The following is a 21,136-nucleotide window of genomic DNA, read 5'->3' as shown; positions in this document are numbered from 1 at the left end:
TCCAACGCCGCCGCCCCTTTAAATGACCACCTGACGGAGGAGAAGTCACCTGACGTTCCAGCCGTAGTAGTGAACCAGGTAGAAATGCTCGCCGTTGTCCACATCCGTCTTCTTGATGTGAGCCTCGTAGATCTTCTGAGTCTTTCCTCGGCCGTACTTCACCCGGACCTTCGTCCCCGTCACCGAGTCGCCGTCCTCCTCATCCTCGCCGCTGACACACACACACACACAGAGGGACATCTTTGCCCTGAGTCGGGTCTCTAAGGAACAGTACTGTAGCTCGTATACTAGAAATCTGTCTCACCCGTCTCCTCTGCTCCTCTCCCCCTCCTCCTCCTCCTCCTCCTCCTCTTCATCCTCCTCTTCCTCGTCCTCCTCCTCGTCCTCCTCCTCGTCCTCCTCAGAGCCTCTCTCTGAGTCGTCCATTCTCCTGTTGCTGCGTCTCCTCACCTCCCTCTGCTCCTCCCTGTCTCCTCCTCCTCCTCCTCCCTTCTCTGGTCCAGAGGGAGACTCTCTCTCTGCCTTCAGCTGACTCAGATCACACCTCTTCCTCCCCTACAACCAGACACACTGTACATCAGATCACACCTCTTCCTCCCCTACATAATAATACCAGTACTACTACTACTACTAATAATAGTAATAATAATAATAGTAATAATAGTAATAATAATATCAGTAATAATAATAATAATAATACCAGTAATAATAGTAATAATACCAGTAATAATAATAATAATAATACCAGTAATAATAATAATAATAATAATAATAATAATACCAGTACTACTACTACTACTAATAGTAATAATAATAATACCAGTAATAATAATACCAGTAATAATAATAATAATACCAGTAATAATAGTAATAATAATAATACCAGTAATAATATAATACCAGTAATAGTAATAATAATAATACCAGTAATAATATAATAATACCAGTAATAGTAATAATAATACCAGTAATAATAGTAATAATAATAATACCAGTAATAGTAATAATAATAATACCAGTAATAATAATAATACCAGTAATAATAGTAATGATAATAATAATAATAATACCAGTAATAGTAATAATAATACCAGTAATAGTAATAATAATAATACCAGTAATAGTAATAATACCAGTAATAATAATAATAGTAATAATAATACCAGTAATAGTAATAATAATAATACCAGTAATAGTAATAATAATAATACCAGTAATAATAATAATAGTAATAATAATACCAGTAATAATATAATAATAATACCAGTAATAGTAATAATAATAATACCAGTAATAGTAATAATAATAATACCAGTAATAGTAATAATAATAATACCAGTAATAATAATAGTAATAATAATACCAGTAATAATATAATAATAATACCAGTAATAATATAATAATAATACCAGTAATAGTAATAATAATAATACCAGTAATAGTAATAATAATAATACCAGTAATAATAATAATAGTAATAATAATACCAGTAATAATATAATAATACCAGTAATAGTAATAATAATAATACCAGTAATAGTAATAATACCAGTAATAGTAATAATAATAATACCAGTAATAATAATAGTAATAATAATACCAGTAATAATATAATAATAATACCAGTAATAATATAATAATAATACCAGTAATAGTAATAATAATAATACCAGTAATAGTAATAATAATAATACCAGTAATAATAATAATAGTAATACCAGTAATAATAATAATAGTAATAATAATAATACCAGTAATAATAGTAATGATAATAATAATACCAGTAATAGTAATAATAATACCAGTAATAGTAATAATAATAATACCAGTAATAATATAATAATAATACCAGTAATAGTAATAATAATAATACCAGTAATAGTAATAATAATAATACCAGTAATAGTAATAATACCAGTAATAATAATAATAATAATAATACCAGTAATAATAATAATACCAGTAATAATAATAATAATACCAGTAATAATAATAATACCAGTAATAATAATAATAATAATAATAGTAATAATACCAGTAATAATAATAATACCAGTAATAATAGTAATAATAATAATAATAATACCAGTAATAATAGTAATAGTGATAATAATTATAAGAATAGTAATAATTATAATACTAATAATTATAATAAAGCTAATTAAAGGTGGTCTGAAGTGTGGTCTCACCCTCGGTGACGAATGTCTCTCCTTCACCTCCTCCTTCTCGCTCTCACTCTCTGACTCCGCCTCCTCCCTCTTGACATCGACAGGCTCCTCCTCCTGCTCCTCCTCTGGCGGCGGCGTGGAGGGCTTGTCAAGCTCCGCCCCCGCCTGCCTCTGATTGGCCGGTGTGGTGGGCGGGCGGGGGTTGTTGTGATGGATGGTCCTGAAGGTGATGGAGGCAGAGCGGCAGTACTCCTCGAAGCCGTACAGGTACCTGAGGACACAGAGGACAGGGTCAACAAACACCAGGGGGCTGATGGGTAACAGGGAGACCAGCAGGAGGACCAGCAGGACCACAGGAGGACCAGCAGGACCAGGTGCATCAGGTGGACCAGCAGGAGGACCAGGTGCACCAGGTGGACCAGGTGTGTTCTCTTACTTCTTGTAGGCCGTCTTGACGTTGTAAGACGCAGCAGAGTTCAGGACGGGGATCCCCAGATCCATGTAGATCTGCTTCCACACGGTCCCAGACTCAATCTGCAACACGCAACAACAACAGGTAGTGACATCACAGGACTTCAAGTAGAGAGACAGACAGGTGGACAGACAGACAGGTGGACAGTCCTCACCTTGTGGCAGCCTCCCTGGAGATAGACCAGTCTGAAGAGCTTGAAGAGGTTCAGGTCTTTATAACCCAACACTGGAGGCTTGTTGATGGGAGTCCCTGATGGACAGACAGAAACCATGTTAGTGTCCTCTGATGGTCCCATAGACCATGTTAGTGTCCTCTGACCCCCATAGACCATGTTAGTGTCCTCTGATGGTCCCATAGACCAGCCATTCTCAACCAGTGGGCCGCGGCCCACCGGTGTGCCGCAGAGCGCCATCTAGTGGGCCGCGGAGGCAGTGGTACTAGATTATTGTTTTATTATTATTTAGCAAAGTGAACAGGTAAAACCTAAAGCAGGTAAAACCTAAAGGAGGTAAAACCTAAAGCAGGTAAAACCTAAAGCAGGTAAAACCTAAAGCAGGTAAAACCTAAAGGAGGTAAAACCTAAAGCAGGTAAAACCTAAAGCAGGTAAAACCTAAAGCAGGTAAAACCTAAAGCAGGTAAAACCTAAAGCAGGTAAAACCTAAAGGAGGTAAAACCTAAAGCAGGTAAAACCTAAAGGAGGTAAAACCTAAAGCAGGTAAAACCTAAAGGAGGTAAAACCTAAAGGAGGTAAAACCTAAAGCAGGTAAAACCTAAAGCAGGTAAAACCTAAAGGAGGTAAAACCTAAAGCAGGTAAAACCTAAAGCAGGTAAAACCTAAAGGAGGTAAAACCTAAAGCAGGTAAAACCTAAAGCAGGTAAAACCTAAAGGAGGTAAAACCTAAAGCAGGTAAAACCTAAAGCAGGTAAAACCTAAAGCAGGTAAAACCTAAAGCAGGTAAAACCTAAAGCAGGTAAAACCTAAAGGAGGTAAGATGCCAGCTGCTGTAAAACCAAAGCCTATTGAAGGAGGCTGAGACACGGGCGGACACGGGTCTTGTATTGGGTATAACACATGCGCAGTGTAACTGGAGCTGCGGTCGTGTGTTGCGATCGGCTCAATTTCGGCGAGTGCAGAGCAGATATTACTGCGCATGTGCGGTACCCCGAAGGCGCGTTGATTAAGTGTGACCCAACCTCCTTCAATAGGCCTTGTGTAAAAACACCAAACATCATCAGGTAGAGACAAACGTGTTTGCCACTGTTAGCTAGCTAACGTTCTCGGATGCAGTGAGACAAAATGGATCGGTTTTTAAAGCGAAATAGTGATGTGGGAGACAACCCTGCGCCAGTAAAGCTCCGAAGCGTGTGGTGAGGAAATATGACCCTGAATACATTAGGTTTGGATTGGTAATGGCAGGCAGTGATGCTGAGCCCAAGGCACAATGTGGTGAGATCTTGTGAAATGAGGCGCTAAAACCATCGAAGCTCCAGAGACACTTAAACACAAAGCACCCAGGATGTGTCGAGAAGCCAAACGAATATTTCCTAAGGAAAAGAGACGGGCTTCAGGCACAACAGAAAGTCATCACAACATTAACAACTCAGTCAAAAGCCACTTTGAAAGCTAGCTACATGGTTGCTGCTCGTGTAGCTCGTAGCAAGAAACCCTTTACGATTGCAGAGGAGCTTATTTTGCCAAGCGCTGTGGATATGTGACAACAATACTGACAGACACATCATCACAAATAGGCCTCAACATCCATAAAGGAAAAAGTAAAGTCCTCAAGGTCAACACAACCAGTGAAGACTCAGTGACCTTGGAGGGAACAGCACTGGAAGAAGTAGAAGCCTTTACATACCTCGGTAGTGTCATCAATAAACAGGGCGGAACGGATGCAGATGTCAGAGCCAGAATCGGCAAGGCAAGGGCTTCATTCATACAACTAAAGAACATCTGGAGCTCCAAAGAAATCAGCCGGCGGACAAAGCTCAGACTCTTCAACTCCAACATTAAACCAATACTCCTCTATGGTTCAGAGACGTGGAGGACAACCGAGACCACAATAACAAAAGTACAAACATTCATAAACAACTGCCTGAGGCGCATCTTAAACATCCACTGGCCGGATACCATCAGTAACAATGATCTTTGGCAAAGAACAGGTCAAAAACCTGTTGAAGAAGAGATCAGGAGAAGGAGATGGGGATGGATTGGCCATACACTCCGGAAACCCGGTACCAGCATCACCAGGCAGGCCCTTAGATGGAACCCACAAGGCAAAAGAAGGAGAGGCCGGCCCAAGAACACCTGGCGCAGGGACCTTGACACGGACATCACACAGAGCGGGCTGACATGGAAACAACTGGAGAGGAAAGCCCAGGACAAAAGACTCTGGCGGACTGTGGTCAACGGCCTATGCTCCACAAAGGAGCGAAAGGCTTTGAATGAATGTGGATATGTGCCGAGAGTTACTGGGGGAAGCCGCTGCAACCAAAATGCAGTCAATACCCCTCTCCAATGACACCGTGAGCAGAAGAACTACTGACATGAGTGATGACATCGAATGCCAACTTGTGGAAGGAATAAAGGCAAGCCCATACTTTGCCATACAGCTGGACGAGTCGACTGACGTTAGCAATGCCGCTTTATTGTAAGATACTGCAAGGACAGTAATCTTCACGAGGATCTCTTGTTTTGCAAGGAGCTTCCAACAAGAACAACGGCAGATCATGTAATGCGCTGCCTTGATGATTACTTCACCGAAAAAGGTCTCGATTGGAAATACTGTACAGGTGTTTGCACAGACGGCGCTGCATCAATGACGGGAAGACATCGTGGTGTTGTCAAACAGATCCAGGAGAGGGCGCCAGACGCCAAGTGGACGCACTGTTTCTTACATCGGGAAAGTCTAGCTACAAAGCAGATGTCACCAGAACTGCATGAAGTCATGAACGTGGCTGTGAAAACTGTTAACTATATTAAGAAACATGCACTCAACTCAAGGTGTTTTGCTGCTTTGTGTGAAAGACTTGATGCAGATCATTTGCAGATCTGTTGTACCACAGTGAAGTAAGGTGGCTTTCAAGGGGACATGTGCTTAATCGCCTTTTTGAACTGAGAGAAGTGCACACATTTGTGGAAGAGCAGCACTCCCCTCTTGCTGAGCATTACACTGATGGTAAACTGGCCTACTTATCAGATCTATCTGACCAGTTAAATCAGCTCAATATATCAATGCAAGGCAGAAACAGCACAGTGTTTTTGGTTTCAGACAAAATTGAGGGCTTCAAGAAAAAACGTATTCTGTGGAACAGAAGAGTCAAGGAGGGACGATTTGACGTGTTTTCACTCCTCAGTGAAACTTTGGAAGCCACTCCTCATGTCAACATATCCAGTGTTATAACCCAGCATTTGACTCAGTTGTCAGGAAAGTTTACAGACTACTTCCCAGAAGATGCACGAGATGGAAACCTTTGGATTTTGGACCCTTTCTCTGTGGATCCTGCTTCAGAAGACACAGCTCTCTCCACTGTGTTGGAAAATGAACTGATGGAACTATCAGCAGACAGCAGCCTGAAGCTTCAGCTCACACAAGTAGACCGTGCTTCATTCTGGATACTGGCTGCCAGTCAATATCCCTCTCTGTCAAAACGGGCAATCAAATTTCTGTTGCCTTTCACCACCACCTATTTATGTGAGTCAGGGTTTTCCATTGTGACTGTCACCAAATCAAAGGCAAGGAACAAACTGAAAGCAACTTTGAATGCTACTCTGCGTGTCAGCCTCTCACCCATCCCACCACGACTTCATCTCATCATTTCCCAGAGGCAAGCCCAAGTGTCTCACTGAGGGTAAGCACAATATGTATTTTGGTCATTACAGCTGACAGTGGCATAACACATATCATCATAACACATATCATCATAACACATATAAACATGTTAGGTTTTTTACTCATTTATTTGGGAAGGTGGTCCTCGGAAATGTTTTGACAATCACAAGTGGGCCTTCAGTTGCAAAAGGTTGAGAACCCCTGAACTAGACCATGTTAGTGTCCTCTGACCCCCAAACTAGTATCTAGTAATGCTAGTAGTGCTAGTAGCCAGTAGCTAGTAGCTAGTAGTGCCAGTAGCTAGTAGTGCTAGTAGCTAGTAGTGCCAGTAGCTAGTAGTGCTAGTAGCTAGTAGTGCCAGTAACTAGTAGTGCTAGTAGCTAGTAGTGCCAGTAACTAGTAGTGCTAGTAGCTAGTAGTGCGTAGTGCTAGTAGCCAGTAGTGCGTAGTGCTAGTAGCCAGTAGTGCTAGTAGCCAGTAGTGCTAGTAGCCAGTAGTGCTAGTAACTAGTAGTGCTAGTAGCTAGTAGCTAGTAGTGCTAGTAGCTAGTAGTGCTAGTAGCCAGTAGCTAGTAGTGCTAGTAGCTAGTAGTGCTAGTAGCCAGTAGCTAGTAGTGCTAGTAGCTAGTAGTGCTAGTAGCCAGTAGTGCTAGTAGCTAGTAGCTAGTAGTGCTAGTAGCTAGTAGTGCTAGTAGCCAGTAGCTAGTAGTGCTAGTAGCTAGTAGTGCTAGTAGCCAGTAGTGCTAGTAGCTAGTAGCCAGTAGCTAGTAGTTAGTAGTGCTAGTAGCCAGTAGTGCTAGTAGCTAGTAGCCAGTAGCTAGTAGCTAGTAGTGCTAGTAGCTAGTAGTGCTAGTAGCCAGTAGCTAGTAGTGCTAGTAGCCAGTAGTGCTAGTAGCCAGTAGTGCTAGTAGCCAGTAGTGCTAGTAGCCAGTAGTGTTAGTAGCTAGTAGTGCTAGTAGCTAGTAGTGCTAGTAGCTAGTAGCCAATAGCTAGTAGTGCTAGTAGCCAGTAGCTAGTAGCTAGTAGCTAGTAGCTAGTAGTGCTAGTAGTGCTAGTAGCCAGTAGCCAGTAGCTAGTAGCTAGTAGTGGCGTCAGCGTAGCTTGGCTGCTGGGACCAACTGCTACTGATAGTAATCTATTAGTGATATATCTGTTGTCGGTGTCTGGGTTTATATCCGTCTCACCTCGGTCCTCCATGAACTTGTAGAGCTGCTGCAGGAAGTGGTCTCTCTCCTCCGGGTCCAGCTCCTCCTCCGGCTCCTCCTTTATGTGCTTCTTCTTCTTCTTCTTCTCCTCTTCGTCCTCCTCGTCAGCATCGCTCCCCTTCTCCTCTTCGTCGTCCTCATCGTCACTGGAGGACGAGTCCAGGATCTGACTCATGTCCATCTTCCACACATCTGGGACCTCCCCGGTCCTCAGGAAGTCCTGGGCCGCCTCAAAACCTGGGGGAGGAGCAGGAGGAGGAGGAGAGGAGGAGGAGAGGAGGGAGAAGGAGAGAGTAAGGGAGAAGAGGAGAGAAAGAGGAAGAGAGAGGAGGAGAGAAGGAGGGAGGAGAGAGGAGAGAGTAAGAGAGAAGAGGAGGAGAGAAAGAGGAGGAGGAGAGAGTAAGGGAGAAGAGGAGAGAAAGAGGAGGAGAGAGGAGGGAGAGAGAGAAGAGGAGGAGAGAAAGAGGAGGAGGAGAGAGGAGGAGGAGAGGAGAGAATAAGGGAGAAGAGGAGAGAAAGAGGAAGAGAGAGGAGGAGAGAAGGAGGAGGGAGAGAGGAGAGAGTAAGGGAGAAGAGGAGGAGAGAAAGAGGAGGAGAGAGGAGGAGGAGGAGAGGAGAGAGTAAGGGAGAAGAGGAGGAGAGAAAGAGGAGGAGGAGGAGAGGAGAGAGTAAGGGAGAAGAGGGAGAGAAAGAGGAAGAGAGAGGAGGAGAGAGAGAGGAGAGAGTAAGAGAGAAGAGGAGGAGAGAAAGAGGAGGAGAGAGGAGGAGGAGGAGAGGAGGAGAGAGTAAGGGAGAAGAGGAGAGAAAGAGGAGGAGGAGGAGGAGAGAGTAAGGGAGAAGAGGAGAGAAAGAGGAGGAGAGAGGAGGAGAGAAGGAGGAGGGAGAGAGGAGAGAGTAAGGGAGAAGAGGAGGAGGAGAAAGAGGAGGAGGAGAGAGGAGGAGGAGGAGAGGAGGAGAGAGTAAGGGAGAAGAGAGAGAAAGAGGAGGAGGAGGAGGAGAGAGTAAGGGAGAAGAGGAGAGAAAGAGGAGGAGAGAAGGAGGAGGGAGAGAGGAGAGAGTAAGAGAGAAGAGGAGGAGAGAAAGAGGAGGAGGAGAGAGTAAGGGAGAAGAGGAGAGAAAGAGGAGGAGAGAGGAAGAGAGAAGGAGGAGGAGAGAGGAGAGAGTAAGGGAGAAGAGGAGGAGAGAAAGAGGAGGAGGAGAGAGGGAGGGAGAGAGGAGAGAGTAAGAGAGAAGAGGAGGAGAGAAAGAGGAAGAGGAGAGAGGAGGAGGAGGAGGAGGAGGCGAGGAGGAGAGAGTAAGGGAGAAGAGGAGAGAAAGAGGAAGAGAGAAGGAGGAGGGAGAGAGGAGAGAGTAAGAGAGAAGAGGAGGAGAGAAAGAGGAGGAGGAGGCGAGGAGGAGGAGAGAGGAGGAGGAGGAGGAGGCGAGGAGGAGAGAGTAAGGGAGAAGAGAGAAAGAGAAGAGAGAAGGAGGAGGGAGAGGGGAGAGAGTAAGGGAGAGAGGAGGAGAGAAAGAGGAGGAGGAGGAGAGGAGGAGGAGGGAGAGAGGAGAGAGTAAGGGAGAAGAGGAGAGAAAGAGGAGGAGAGAGGAGGAGGAGGAGGAGGGGAGGATGGAGAGAGAGGAGAGAGTAAGGGAGAGAGAGGGAGGAGGTAGGGAAAGAGGAGAGAGGAAAGAAAGAGGAGGAGGAGAGAGAGCAGGAGGAGGAGAGGAGGAGAGAGAGAGGAAGAGGAGGGGGAAGAGAGAGGAGAGACGAGGTAGGGAGGGAGGAGGGAAGGAGGGAGGAGGAGAGATGGGAGGGAGAGAGGGGAGAGAGTGAGATGATGGAGGAGGAGGAGGGAGGGAGGAGGAGAGAGAGAGGAGGATGGGAGGGAGGAGAGAGGAGAGAGGGAGGCGGTAGAGAGGGAGAGGAGGAGAAAGGAGAGCGGAGGGAGGGAGAGGGGAGGGAGGGAGGGAGGCAGTAGAGAGGGAGAGGAGGAGAGAGGGAGGAGGAGAGAGAGAGGGAAAGAGGATGGAGAGAGGGAGAGGAGGAGGACAGGGGGGAGAGAGGAGGAGGACAAGGGGGAGAGAGGATGGAGAGAGGGAGAGGAAGACAAGGGGGGAGAGAGGAGGAGAGAGGGAGAGAGGATGAGAGAGGGAGAGGAGGAGGACAAGGGGGGGAGAGAGGAGGAGGACAAGGGGGAGAGAGGAGGAGAGAGAGGGAGAGGATGGAGAGAGGGAGAGGAGGAAGACAAGGGGGGAGAGAGGAGGAGCAGCAGGAGGTAAACGTTGAAGGAGGAAATTAAAACACAGAAGGAGAGTGACCGTTGAGCTGTGACAGTTGAGTCTAGTGCCCTGGTGCATTGTGGGAGTCGTAGTGCCTCACCTCTCCTGCTGGAGAACTCAGACCTGGTGGAGCCAATGGAGCTGAAGGTGTGAACATGTCTCCTCGCCACCGTGTAGCTGCAGGACAACAGGAAACAGGAAGGAGGTGAGACTCAGCTGATCAGTTCGTGATCAACGATCAATAAGAAGAAGAAGAAGAAACTCACAACTTGGAGTCGCTGAAGGCTCTGACCAGACACTGGTCCTTCTTCACCACGACTTCATCGTTACAGCTGGGAGACACCACCTGAGGGAGGGAGGGAGACATCAGACCTCTGGGACCGTCTCTGAGGGACGGGGTTGATTAGTGAGACATGTTCCTACTCCTTCTGTGTCCTCTGGGACGGTCTCTGAGGGACGGGTCTCTGAGGGACGGGCTGATTAGTGAGACATGTTCCTACTCCTTCTGTGTCCTCTGGGACGGTCTCTGAGGGACGGGTCTCTGAGGGACGGTCTCTGAGGGACGGGGTTGATTAGTGAGACATGTTTCTACTCCCTCTGTGTCCTCTGGGACGGTCTCTGAGGGACGGGGTTGATTAGTGAGACATGTTTCTACTCCCTCTGTGTCCTCTGGGACGGTCTCTGAGGGACGGGGTTGATTAGTGAGACATGTTTCTACTCCCTCTGTGTCCTCTGGGACGGTCTCTGAGGGACGGGGTTGATTAGTGAGACATGTTTCTACTCCCTCTGTGTCCTCTGGGACGGTCTCTGAGGGACGGGGTTGATTAGTGAGACATGTTTCTACTCCTTGTGTGTCCTCTGGGACGGTCTCTGAGGGACGGACAGGGTGAGTGTGTGAGTGGCGGGGTGTTTACCAGAGCCAGGTACCAGCTGCTGCTCTCCTCTTCACTCTCTATGCTGCAGATCTTTCCCAGCAGCTCATCGTTCAGCCTCCTCTTGTCCTCCTCCTCATCCTCACTGGACGAAGACTCCTTCTCCTCATCAGCCCTGAGAGACACAGAGTGAGAGTGAGAGTGAGAGAGTTTGAGAGAGAGAGAGTGAGAGAGTTTGAGAGTAAGTGAGAGAGAGAGTGAGAGTGAGAGTTAGAGAGTGAGAGAGAGTGAGTGAGAGAGTTTGAGAGTAAGTGCGAGAGAGAGTTAGAGAGTGAGAGAGAGAGAGTTAGAGAGTGAGAGAGAGAGAGTGATAGAGAGAGAGTGAGAGTTTTGTTTTTTTTTGTTTGTTTTTTTTTAAAATCAAGATCTTTTTATTGGGGTTTTTTGCAGTATATAGCAAAGGTACAGCGCTATTCGGTAACCAAAAAAGAATGACAGGTATTAATATACATTATTAGCAGCTGGCACCAATGCCAACAAATAAACAAGTCAAAACAAAAGATTTATACAAACAATAAAACAATCCCTCCCCAGTCACTGCCAGCACGCCATATGGGAAGCTAACCGTCACGCCAATGACCTGCGATGAATGATTGAATACCGTGTGATGTAATCAAGCTGCACTTGGTAATCAAGTATTTACAGTGTCTGGAATGTATCTAAAAAAGGGCCCCATGCTTTCAGGAATTTCCCATGTGAATATTGAAGCGAGTATCTGATTTTCTCAAGCTTTAAGCAAGACATGATGTCCGCCAACCATTGTGTGTGAGTGGGAAGGGCAGCGCCCTTCCACCTGAGCAGGATTGCTCGCCGAGCCAGAAGGGAAACAAAGGATAAGGTACGTCGTTTTTCTGCAGTTAATTGCGTCTCACTTCCGGTGACCCCGAACAGAGCAACCAGAGGGTTTGGTTCTAATTTGACGTTTAACACCTGAGATAAAGTTTGAAAGATCTCCGTCCAATAGTTTGTAAGACTAGGGCATGACCAGTACATGTGAATAAGGGAGGCTTCAGCGCTTTTGCACTTGTCACAGTTGGGACTAATCTCAGGATACATGCGAGACAGTTTGGCTTTTGAGATATGAGCCCTATGCACCACTTTAAACTGAAGTAAGCAGTGACGAGCACATAGAGAGGATGAGTTAACCTGCTTCAGTATGGAATTCCACGTATCCGGTGATAGAGAGAGGCCTAAGTCCTCCTCCCATGCTGCTCGGAGCTTGTCCATGGGGGCACGCTTCAAGTCTGATATCATGCCATAGAGAGTGGAGATAAGTCTTTTGTGTGATGGATTTAAAGAAAGGATCGTATTGACAATTGTCGCGTCTGTCGATGCAGAGGAGCTGGACAACTGAGAGAGCACAAAGCGCCTTGCTTGTAGATATCTAAAAAAGTTGGACTTAGGAAGACTGAATTTTTTGCTTAGCTGCTCGAATGATGCCAAAGTATTATCTACAAATAAATCTTTGAAACGCACAATACCTTTCCTGTGCCATTCTTGGAAAACAGGGTCCTGAATAGATGGTTTGAAAAGATGATTTGACGCAATGGGGCTTAGAGTAGAGAAGCTGTCCAAGTCAAAGTATTTCCTGAATTGAGCCCATATTCTCAAAGAATGTTTAACTACCGGGTTCCCGATAGATTTCATTGAGGGGAGCGGAAGCGAGGATCCAAGCAATGCGAGAACAGACAGGTTATCGTTCGAGTGGAGTTCCATCGCTACCCAGTAAGGACAGTCGGGCTGATTGTAAAAGTAAGACCAAAACGCAAGACATCGCAAGTTAGCAGCCCAATAATAGAAACAGAAATTTGGAAGTGCCAGACCACCAGTAGCCTTGTTTTTTTGGAGATGTACCTTGCTAAGACGGGGACGCTTACCCTGCCATATATAGGCGGAAATAATTGAATCAAGTTGATTGAAAAAAGATCTGGGGATAAAAAGTGGTAGGGCCTGAAAGAGGTAGAGAAATTTGGGTAGGATGGTCATTTTGATGGAATTGATACGCCCCATGAGAGACATGGACAGAGGTGACCACTGTTTCAGTGTTTGTTTAATCTGGTTTAACAGAGCAATAAAATTCTCCTTAAACAAATCTTTGTACTTTTTCGTAATTGAGATGCCCAAATAGGAAAACTTATTTTTTTCAATTTTGAAAGGCAGGTTGGTGAGGTCTAAGGCTCGTGCTTCATCATTGATGGGAAAGAGCTCGCTTTTGTTGAGATTTAATTTGTATCCCGAAAATTGACCAAACTGATTGAGCAACGACAGAGCGGGGGGTAGTGAGGTACCCGGGTTTGAGACAAAGAGCAAGAGGTCATCAGCATAAAGTGAGACCCTATGCTCTGTGCTGCCCCTCCAAATACCAGATATGTCCCTGCAACTGCGGAAGGCTGTGGCAAGCGGTTCGATGGCCAAATCAAAAAGTATGGGGCTCAGAGGGCACCCTTGACGGGTTCCACGATGTAAGTTGAATGGTTTAGACTGCTGGGAGTTAGTACGAATTGAGGCAGAGGGATGCAAATATAGTAGCTTAATCCAAGAGGTAAATTTCGGGCCGAAACCAAATTTGTCCAGAACAGCAAATAAGTAGTTCCATTCAACGCGGTCAAATGCTTTCTCCGCATCGAGAGACACAACACACTCAGGGACTTTCTCAGATGCAGAGTAGATGATATTGAATAGTCGTCGTATGTTAAAGTACGATTGTCTGCCCCTGACAAAGCCAGTTTGGTCTTCGGATATAATTGTAGGAATGACATTCTCCAGTCTACGGGCTAGGACCTTAGCCAAAATTTTTGCATCTGTGTTTAAGAGGGAGATAGGCCTGTAGGAGGCACATTCGGTTGGGTCTTTACCTTTTTTAGAAATGAGAGTGATACAAGCCTCGGTAAATGATTGAGGAAGGGAACCTTGCCTACAGGATTCAGATAGGACTGAACATAACTGTGGGGAAAGTAGCGAGGAGAACTTTTTAAAAAATTCTGCTGGGAAACCATCGGGACCCGGACTCTTACCTGACTGCATTGAGGAAATTGCTAAAGCTATTTCTGCCTGAGATATGGGCTCTTCCAGTCTCTTCCTGAAGTCCAAAGAAAGTTGGGGAATATTTAGACTGTGCAGGAAGTCAAGAATTACATTACAATCGGCCTGAGACTCTGAGGTGTAAAGCTGGGAATAAAAATCCCTGAATGTCTCATTAATTTGTGAATGATCTGAAGTTATGTGACCATTTGACATTCGGATTTTAGAGATATTTTGTTTTGCTTTAAAGCCTTTGAGTTGGTTGGCTAGCATTTTGTCAGATTTGTCTCCATATATGTAAAACCTGGCCTTGTTTTTTAAAAGCAAGTGTTCAGTTGAGTGAGTTGTAAGCAGGTCAAATTTGGTTTTGAGTTCTAATCGTTTTTTATAAAGGTCTGGACTTTGAGTCTGAGCATATTGTTTGTCAATCTCTCCAATTTGGTGGGCCAGATCCAAGCGCTCTTTATAGGATTTTCTCTTCACTTGAGCGGTGTATGCTATGATCTGCCCCCTAAGATAAGCTTTAAGAGCATCCCATACAATTAGGCTAGAGGTTTCAGGGGATATATTAGTAGTAAGAAAAAAGGCTATCTCTTTCTCCATATGTTTCACAAAATTATCGTCAGACAGTAGGGTTGAGTTAAACCGCCAGTGCCTGCTCCTCTGTGGGAGGCCAGGGAGGGACATGGTCAAACCAATAGGAGCGTGGTCTGAAATGACAATACTCTGATAGGCGCAGGACTGAACCAGCGGGACTAGTTGGTTGTCGATAAAAAAATAATCAATCCTGGAGTATGTATGATGGACGTGCGAGAAGAACGAGTATTCCCTATCGTTTGGATGTAGAGAGCGCCACACATCACAGACACCGTAGTCAGAGAGAAAGGCTTGAATGAAAGAGGCTGATTTACTTATTGTGCTGGGGTTAGTGGAAGATTGGTCTAAAACTGGGTCTAGCCAACAATTGAAATCACCACCAAGTATGAGAGAGTATGTGTTGAGGTCTGGCAGCAGAGAAAACAAATGTTCGAAAAAACCTACATCATCTGAGTTAGGGGCGTACACGTTCACAAGCACTACCAGTGTGTCATATAATTTCCCAGATACAATAACATATCGACCGAACCTGTCAGCAATCACATTGTGTGGTTCAAAGGAAATACTTTGACTGATAAGGATTGAAACCCCTCTGGCTTTGGCTTGGAAAGCGGAGTGAAATTTCTGCCCCATCCAGCCTGACAGAAGGCGACCACTGTCTGAACTGCGAATATGGGTTTCTTGCAGGAAGGCTATTTCTGTTTTAAGTTGTTTGAGGTGTGAGAAAACCTTCTTTCTTTTAATGGGGTGGTTCAAACCCTTGACATTCCAGCTCTGTAGTATTAAGTGCCTATCCATGCAGCTTGACTAAAAAGGTTAGGACGTGAGCACAGTATTCAAGTGGTTGCTTTAAGATACAGCTGTAGCAGGTCAGTGAAGACCAGGAGTGACTAGTGTACAGTAATAGGTTTGTGTAAGTTACTAAGGTGTTACTGGCAGTGACATATCCCTTCCCCCCACCCCCCTCCCCAACCAAGAAAACTGCTAAAAAAGAAAGCAGCAAGCTCTTCAGAACAAACATTGCACAACAACAACTCTTCCTGTCTTAAACTAAATTAACTGCTGCTCCGGTATACATACAAAAGTAGATTACAAGCACCTCTTAAACAATATTTTGGCTTAAACAATCAACTTTATGAACTGTGGAAGCTGGGAAGCTCTAGCACGAGTTTCAGAAATCAGAAATCAAATTTAAAAACAAAATTTCACCAAAACCATAGAAGCAGGAATCAGACAGTCATATGGAATTGTGATTTCAAAGTAGACAGAAATAAGAGAGAGGGAGAAAACATGGATTCACTTGTGCCATACCAGATAGCTAAATAGTTGAATTAACGGTACAGGACAAGACCCACTTAAGTACTAACAAACGTAGAATAACCAGTCTTTAAAATGATAATTCCAGTTTGAAATGTGAACTAACTGTTCAACTGGCCCTTTAAAATCCAGCGCAGATTCTCATTGAAAGGCATCACACTCAGAGAGGGCAAAGCTGTCATATGATAACAGCTCCAGAGAGCCAGTATAGAACCAGGCTCAATAAAGTCATGTTTGCTTGTAAATGTTTGCAACTGTCTGTATATGTAGCCTAACAAGAGAGCAGCGCAGAAACACGTGTATAGTCTGGATAAATGAACCGATGTAAACAAACCCACGTGACAGTTAACATACGCCGCACTACGTGTAAACTGGTAGGGCTATAGACAGTGATACCTCTCATCCAGGGGGTCCATAGTTACTAAAGAGTCCCTTTATGAATGTTCCGGTGACCTGCGGAGGCTGCTGATGTACTTCTGTGCCTCGTCCACTGAGCTGATCCACTTTCTGGCTCCGCTGGACAGCGTCAGCCGGAGCCGGGCTGGGTAGAGCAGAGCAGGCTTCTGTCCCAGTTGATAAAGTTCTGCCATCACGTCCCTGTATTCCCCCCGCTGGTTCACAACTTCAGGGCAGTAGTCCTCCAGAACACGGATGGGCTGGCCACGGAACTCCAGTTTACCTCTCCGCCGTGCCTCTCTGATGAGCAGATCCTTCGTCTGATACCGGTGCAGGCGGAGAATAACCGGGCGCGGTCGCTGTCCGGGGGCCGGTTTAGCAGCTAGGGAGCGGTGGGCCCGGTCCAGTTCTGGGAGGGATGGCAGTGTCTCGGTACCGAACACCTCGCGCAGCAAATTTGAGAAGAATTCAGTGGGGCGTCCGCTTTCAATGGACTCCGGGAGACCCAGGATCCGGATGTTCTGGCGCCTGCTTCGGCTCTCCAGGTCGGTGACCTTAGCCTTTAGCCTAGCATTATCTTCGCTCAGGGTGGTGCACACGTTCTCCAGATCCACGACTCTTTGGCTGAGGTCTTCTGCAGCTAGTTCCAAGGAGGAGACACGTTGGCCGTGGTCCTCCACTGTGAGCCGTGTTTGGTCTAGTTTGGAGTCCAGCTGGCTGAATGATGTTCTGAACACGGTGTTGCTCGAGCAGCGTGGTGATAGCCTCCAGTGTTAAGCTAACGTTAGCATCTTCTTTTTTGCTCCCCTTGGCTCCTCTCGAAGTCATTGTGAAAAATAAAAGTGTCGGTCAGGAGAAAAATTAGATAAATAAAAAAAAGGTTTCGTTTTGGCGTGGAAGTTAGAGGGCTGGATGGTATGACAATGAAAAGTTTACCGGAGCACCGGCTAGTGCGTCTACTCCATCTGCCTATCGACCGGAAGTCCAACTAACATTTTTCAGAGAGTGAGAGTTAGAGTTAGAGAGTGAGAGAGTAAGTGAGAGAGAGTGAGAGTTTGAGAGTAAGTGAGAGAGTAAGTGAGAGAGAGAGTGAGAGTTTGAGAGTAAGTGAGAGAGAGTGAGAGTTTGAGAGTAAGTGAGAGAGTAAGTGAGAGAGAGAGTGAGAGTTTGAGAGTAAGTGAGAGAGAGTGAGAGTTTGAGAGTAAGTGAGAGAGTAAGTGAGAGAGAGAGTGAGAGTTTGAGAGAGAGAGTGAGAGAGTAAGTGAGAGAGAGAGTGAGAGTTTGAGAGAGTGAGAGTGAGAGTTAGAGAGTAAGTGAGAGAGTAAGTGAGAGAGAGTGAGAGTTTGAGAGAGAGAGTGAGAGAGTAAGTGAGAGAGAGAGAGAGAGTTAGAGAGTAAGTGAGAGAGTAAGTGAGAGAGAGTGAGAGTTTGAGAGAGAGAGTGAGAGAGTAAGTGAGAGAGAGAGTGAGAGAGAGAGTAAGTGAGAGAGAGAGAGAGTGAGAGAGAGAGAGTGAGAGTTTGAGAGAGAGAAAGTGAGAGAGAGTGAGAGTTTGAGAGAGAGTGAGAGAGTAAGTGAGAGAGAGAGAGTGAGAGAGAGTAAGTGAGAGAGAGAGAGAGTGAGAGTTTGAGAGAGAGAGAGTAAGTGAGAGAGAGCGAGAGTGAGAGTTAGAGAGTTATAGAGTAAGTGAGAGAGAGAGTGAGTGAGAGAGAGCGTGAGAGTTTGAGAGAGTGAGTGAGAGTGAGTGAGTGTGAGAGAGTGAGAAAGTGAGAGAGAGAGAGAGTGAGAGAGAGAGAGTGAGAGTTTGAGAGAGAGAGAGTAAGTGAGAGAGAGTGAGAGTTTGAGAGAGAGAGTGAGAGAGTAAGTGAGAGAGAGAGAGAGAGAGAGAGAGTAAGTGAGAGAGAGAGAGAGTGAGAGTTTGAGAGAGAGAGAGAGTAAGTGAGAGAGAGCGAGAGTGAGAGTTAGAGAGTTAGAGAGTAAGTGAGAGAGAGAGTGAGTGAGAGAGAGCGTGAGAGTTTGAGAGAGTGAGTGAGAGTGAGTGAGTGTGAGAGAGTGAGAAAGTGAGAGAGGGAGAGAATGTGAGAGAGAGAGTGAGAGTTTGAGAGTTAGAGAGTAAGTGAGAGAGAGAGAGAGTTAGAGTGAGAGAGTGAGTAAGTGAGAGAGAGAGAGAGAGAGAGATAGTGAGAGTGACAGAGTAAGTGAGAGAGAGAGTGAGTGAGAGAGTTTGAGAGTAAGTGAGAGAGAGAGTGAGTGAGAGAGTTTGAGAGTAAGTGAGAGAGTGAGAGTGAGAGAGTGAGAGAGTGAGAGAGAGTGAGTAAGTGAGAGAGAGAGAGTGAGAGTTTGAGAGAGAGTGTGAGAGTAAGTGAGAGAGAGCGAGAGTGAGAGTTAGAGAGTAAGTGAGAGAGAGTTTGAGAGAGTGAGTGAGAGTGAGTGAGAGAGAGAGTGAGAGTTTGAGAGAGTGAGTGAGAGTGAGAGTGAGTGAGAGTGAGTGAGAGAGTTTGAGAGAGTGAGTGAGAGTGAGAGTGAGAGTGAGAGTGAGTGAGTGAGAGAGAGTGAGAAAGTGAGAGAGGGAGAGAATGTGAGAGAGAGTGAGAGTTTGAGAGAGAGAGTGTGAGAGTAAGTGAGAGAGAGCGAGAGTGAGAGTTAGAGTGTAAGTGAGAGAGAGAGTTTGAGAGAGTGAGTGAGAGTGAGTGAGAGAGAGAGTGAGAGTGAGAGTTTGAGAGAGTGAGTGAGAGTGAGAGTGAGAGTGAGAGTGAGTGAGAGAGAGAGTTTGAGAGAGTGAGTGAGAGTGAGAGTGAGTGAGTGAGAGTGAGAGTGAGTGAGAGAGAGTGAGAAAGTGAGAGAGGGAGAATGTGAGAGAGAGAGTGAGAGTTTGAGAGTGAGAGAATGTGAGAGTGAGAGTGAGAGTGCGAGAAAGTGAGAGAGTGAGAGAATGTGAGAGTGAGAGAATGTGAGAGTGAGAGAATGTGAGTGAGAGTGTGAGTGCGAGAAAGTGAGAGAGTGAGAGAGTGAGACAGACAGAGAATCAGTATTACAGTTTACAGTAAACAGGAAGTGGTCGTGATCTGGTTCCAGGTAGCAGCTTCATTACTAACACTGTTTACCATCGGCAGAGCATTTTGGAACATGTCTCTTGGGCGCTCCCCACATCATCAGCTGTGCTGCTCATCCCACAAATGATCCTTACAAGTGTGACGTCATTGTGAAGGTAAATAAACAGGCTTTCCAACCATGTACAATATAATGACCATTAGCATTAGCATCACCATTAGCATTGGAACAACAGAGAAATAATCCACCAAACACCAGTTAACTACTTGTGTTTCCCAGTTTATTTCTCTATCTGTTGTATGTAAATATAAAGTAGGACTGAGACGATTCCTTCAGTAACTCAAGTAATTAGATTACTAAAACTCATGGATACACATTGTTTGCCTCCAGGCTTCGTATCTGTGGTTTAATCACATGTAGTTTATAGAGAAAGTTTAAAGGACGGAGACTCACACAGCCTGTGATGAACGCCGCCCGCCGCGGTTGGACTTCTTGCCGATGACCGGAGTACCGAAATGCTCCGGGTTGGTGAGCGGCAGCTGGTCCAACGTCTGGGAGACAATGAGGAGACGGTGTTAGATGTGCTCTGGTGGAGGTATACCAACCTGAGAAGTGGTTCCTCTGTCTGTCAGACTCACCTCACTCTCTGCAAAATGTCTCTCTCCCTTCAGACACAGAGACGTACGACGAAGAGTCTTCTCATCTCCGTCATCAAACACTGAAACACACACACACACTTCAGTTATCTGACCTTTGACCTGTGAACACTGTGGTCGCTCCAGTCAGCCAATCAGAGAGAGGGGGTGGGGCTGAAGAGCTGCTGACTGACTGCAGTGAGTGACGGACAGGTCTCTCCTCTCCTCTGGCAGTCGCTACCGGCAGAGCGCTACCGGCAGAGCGCTACCGGAAGAGCGCTACCGACAGACAGTTACCGACGGACAGTTACCGACGGACAGTTACCGACGGACAGTTACCGACGGACAGTAACCGACGGACAGTAACCGACGGACAGTTACCGATGGACAGTTACCGACGGACAGTAACCGACGGACAGTTACCGACGGACAGTAACCGACGGACAGTTACCGACGGACAGTAACCGACAGACTGCTACCGATAGACAGTAACCGACAGACAGTAACCGACACAGTTACCGACAGACAGTAACCGACAGACAGTAACCGACAGACAGTAACCGATAGACAGTAACCGACAGACAGCTACCGACAGACTGCTATCCGTGTAAACCAAAGTGCTATCCTCTTCCTGTTTCTGGTTGACTTTTTACAGCGAATTGGCGTTTGAGACTGTATGACTGACTGACTGACACGCCCAATAGAGTTGTCTACGAGAGGAGGACAGCGTTTCGGCGTCGCTCCACCGGATCCCGATTGCACCGAACCGTGACTCCTGCTCTAGTGTGGACCAATCAGCAGGCTGGAACAGAGACTCACCCACGGTGTAGAGGCTGGCGTCCGACAGCTTACTGATGACGGCCTCGCTGGATAAACCCTCGTTAGTCTTCACCTCCACCGTGGAGCCCACCTGGAGGACAAACACACCTGTCTCATTAACATATTCAGGTCTCATCATCACCACCGTCATCATCATCATCACCACCATCACCACCGTCGTCGTCGTCGTCATCATCATCATCACCACCATCATCGTCACCACCACCATCATCATCATCATCACCATCGTCATCTTCATCATCAACATCACCACCATCATCATCATCATCATCATCATCATCATACCTTCAGTTGTCCTTTGACCTGGTCGTCCTGAACCACCTGGGACGTACTTTCACCTTTCAGGTTCACCTGAAGACACAGAGACATGAAGAGGATGAAGACAAACAGAGACATGTAGACAATAGTCTCTA

General features: G+C 45.8%; 1 protein-coding gene across 1 annotated transcript in view; it reads right to left on the bottom strand.

Annotated features, from left to right (window-relative positions):
• The window catches only part of arid4a (AT-rich interactive domain 4A), a 47,258-nt gene that overhangs the window by 10,066 nt on the left and 16,056 nt on the right, over positions 1 to 21,136 (bottom strand). Inside the window, exons 4-16 of the mRNA XM_074661165.1 lie at positions 21,009 to 21,074; positions 20,703 to 20,793; positions 19,887 to 19,966; positions 19,702 to 19,799; positions 10,852 to 10,984; positions 10,204 to 10,283; positions 10,038 to 10,114; positions 7,658 to 7,915; positions 2,795 to 2,889; positions 2,605 to 2,702; positions 2,190 to 2,439; positions 305 to 555; positions 50 to 211 (exon numbers count right to left, since the gene is read on the bottom strand). Coding sequence (XP_074517266.1) covers positions 50 to 211; positions 305 to 555; positions 2,190 to 2,439; positions 2,605 to 2,702; positions 2,795 to 2,889; positions 7,658 to 7,915; positions 10,038 to 10,114; positions 10,204 to 10,283; positions 10,852 to 10,984; positions 19,702 to 19,799; positions 19,887 to 19,966; positions 20,703 to 20,793; positions 21,009 to 21,074 — 1,739 coding nt within the window. The remainder of the gene's footprint in view (positions 1 to 49; positions 212 to 304; positions 556 to 2,189; positions 2,440 to 2,604; positions 2,703 to 2,794; positions 2,890 to 7,657; positions 7,916 to 10,037; positions 10,115 to 10,203; positions 10,284 to 10,851; positions 10,985 to 19,701; positions 19,800 to 19,886; positions 19,967 to 20,702; positions 20,794 to 21,008; positions 21,075 to 21,136) is intronic.

This window comes from Sebastes fasciatus, chromosome 15, assembly GCF_043250625.1.
Source record: "Sebastes fasciatus isolate fSebFas1 chromosome 15, fSebFas1.pri, whole genome shotgun sequence".
Taxonomy (NCBI): Eukaryota; Metazoa; Chordata; class Actinopteri; order Perciformes; family Sebastidae; genus Sebastes; species Sebastes fasciatus.
Note: the sequence above shows the minus strand (reverse complement) of the source record. Positions and strands in the feature narration are given on the sequence as shown.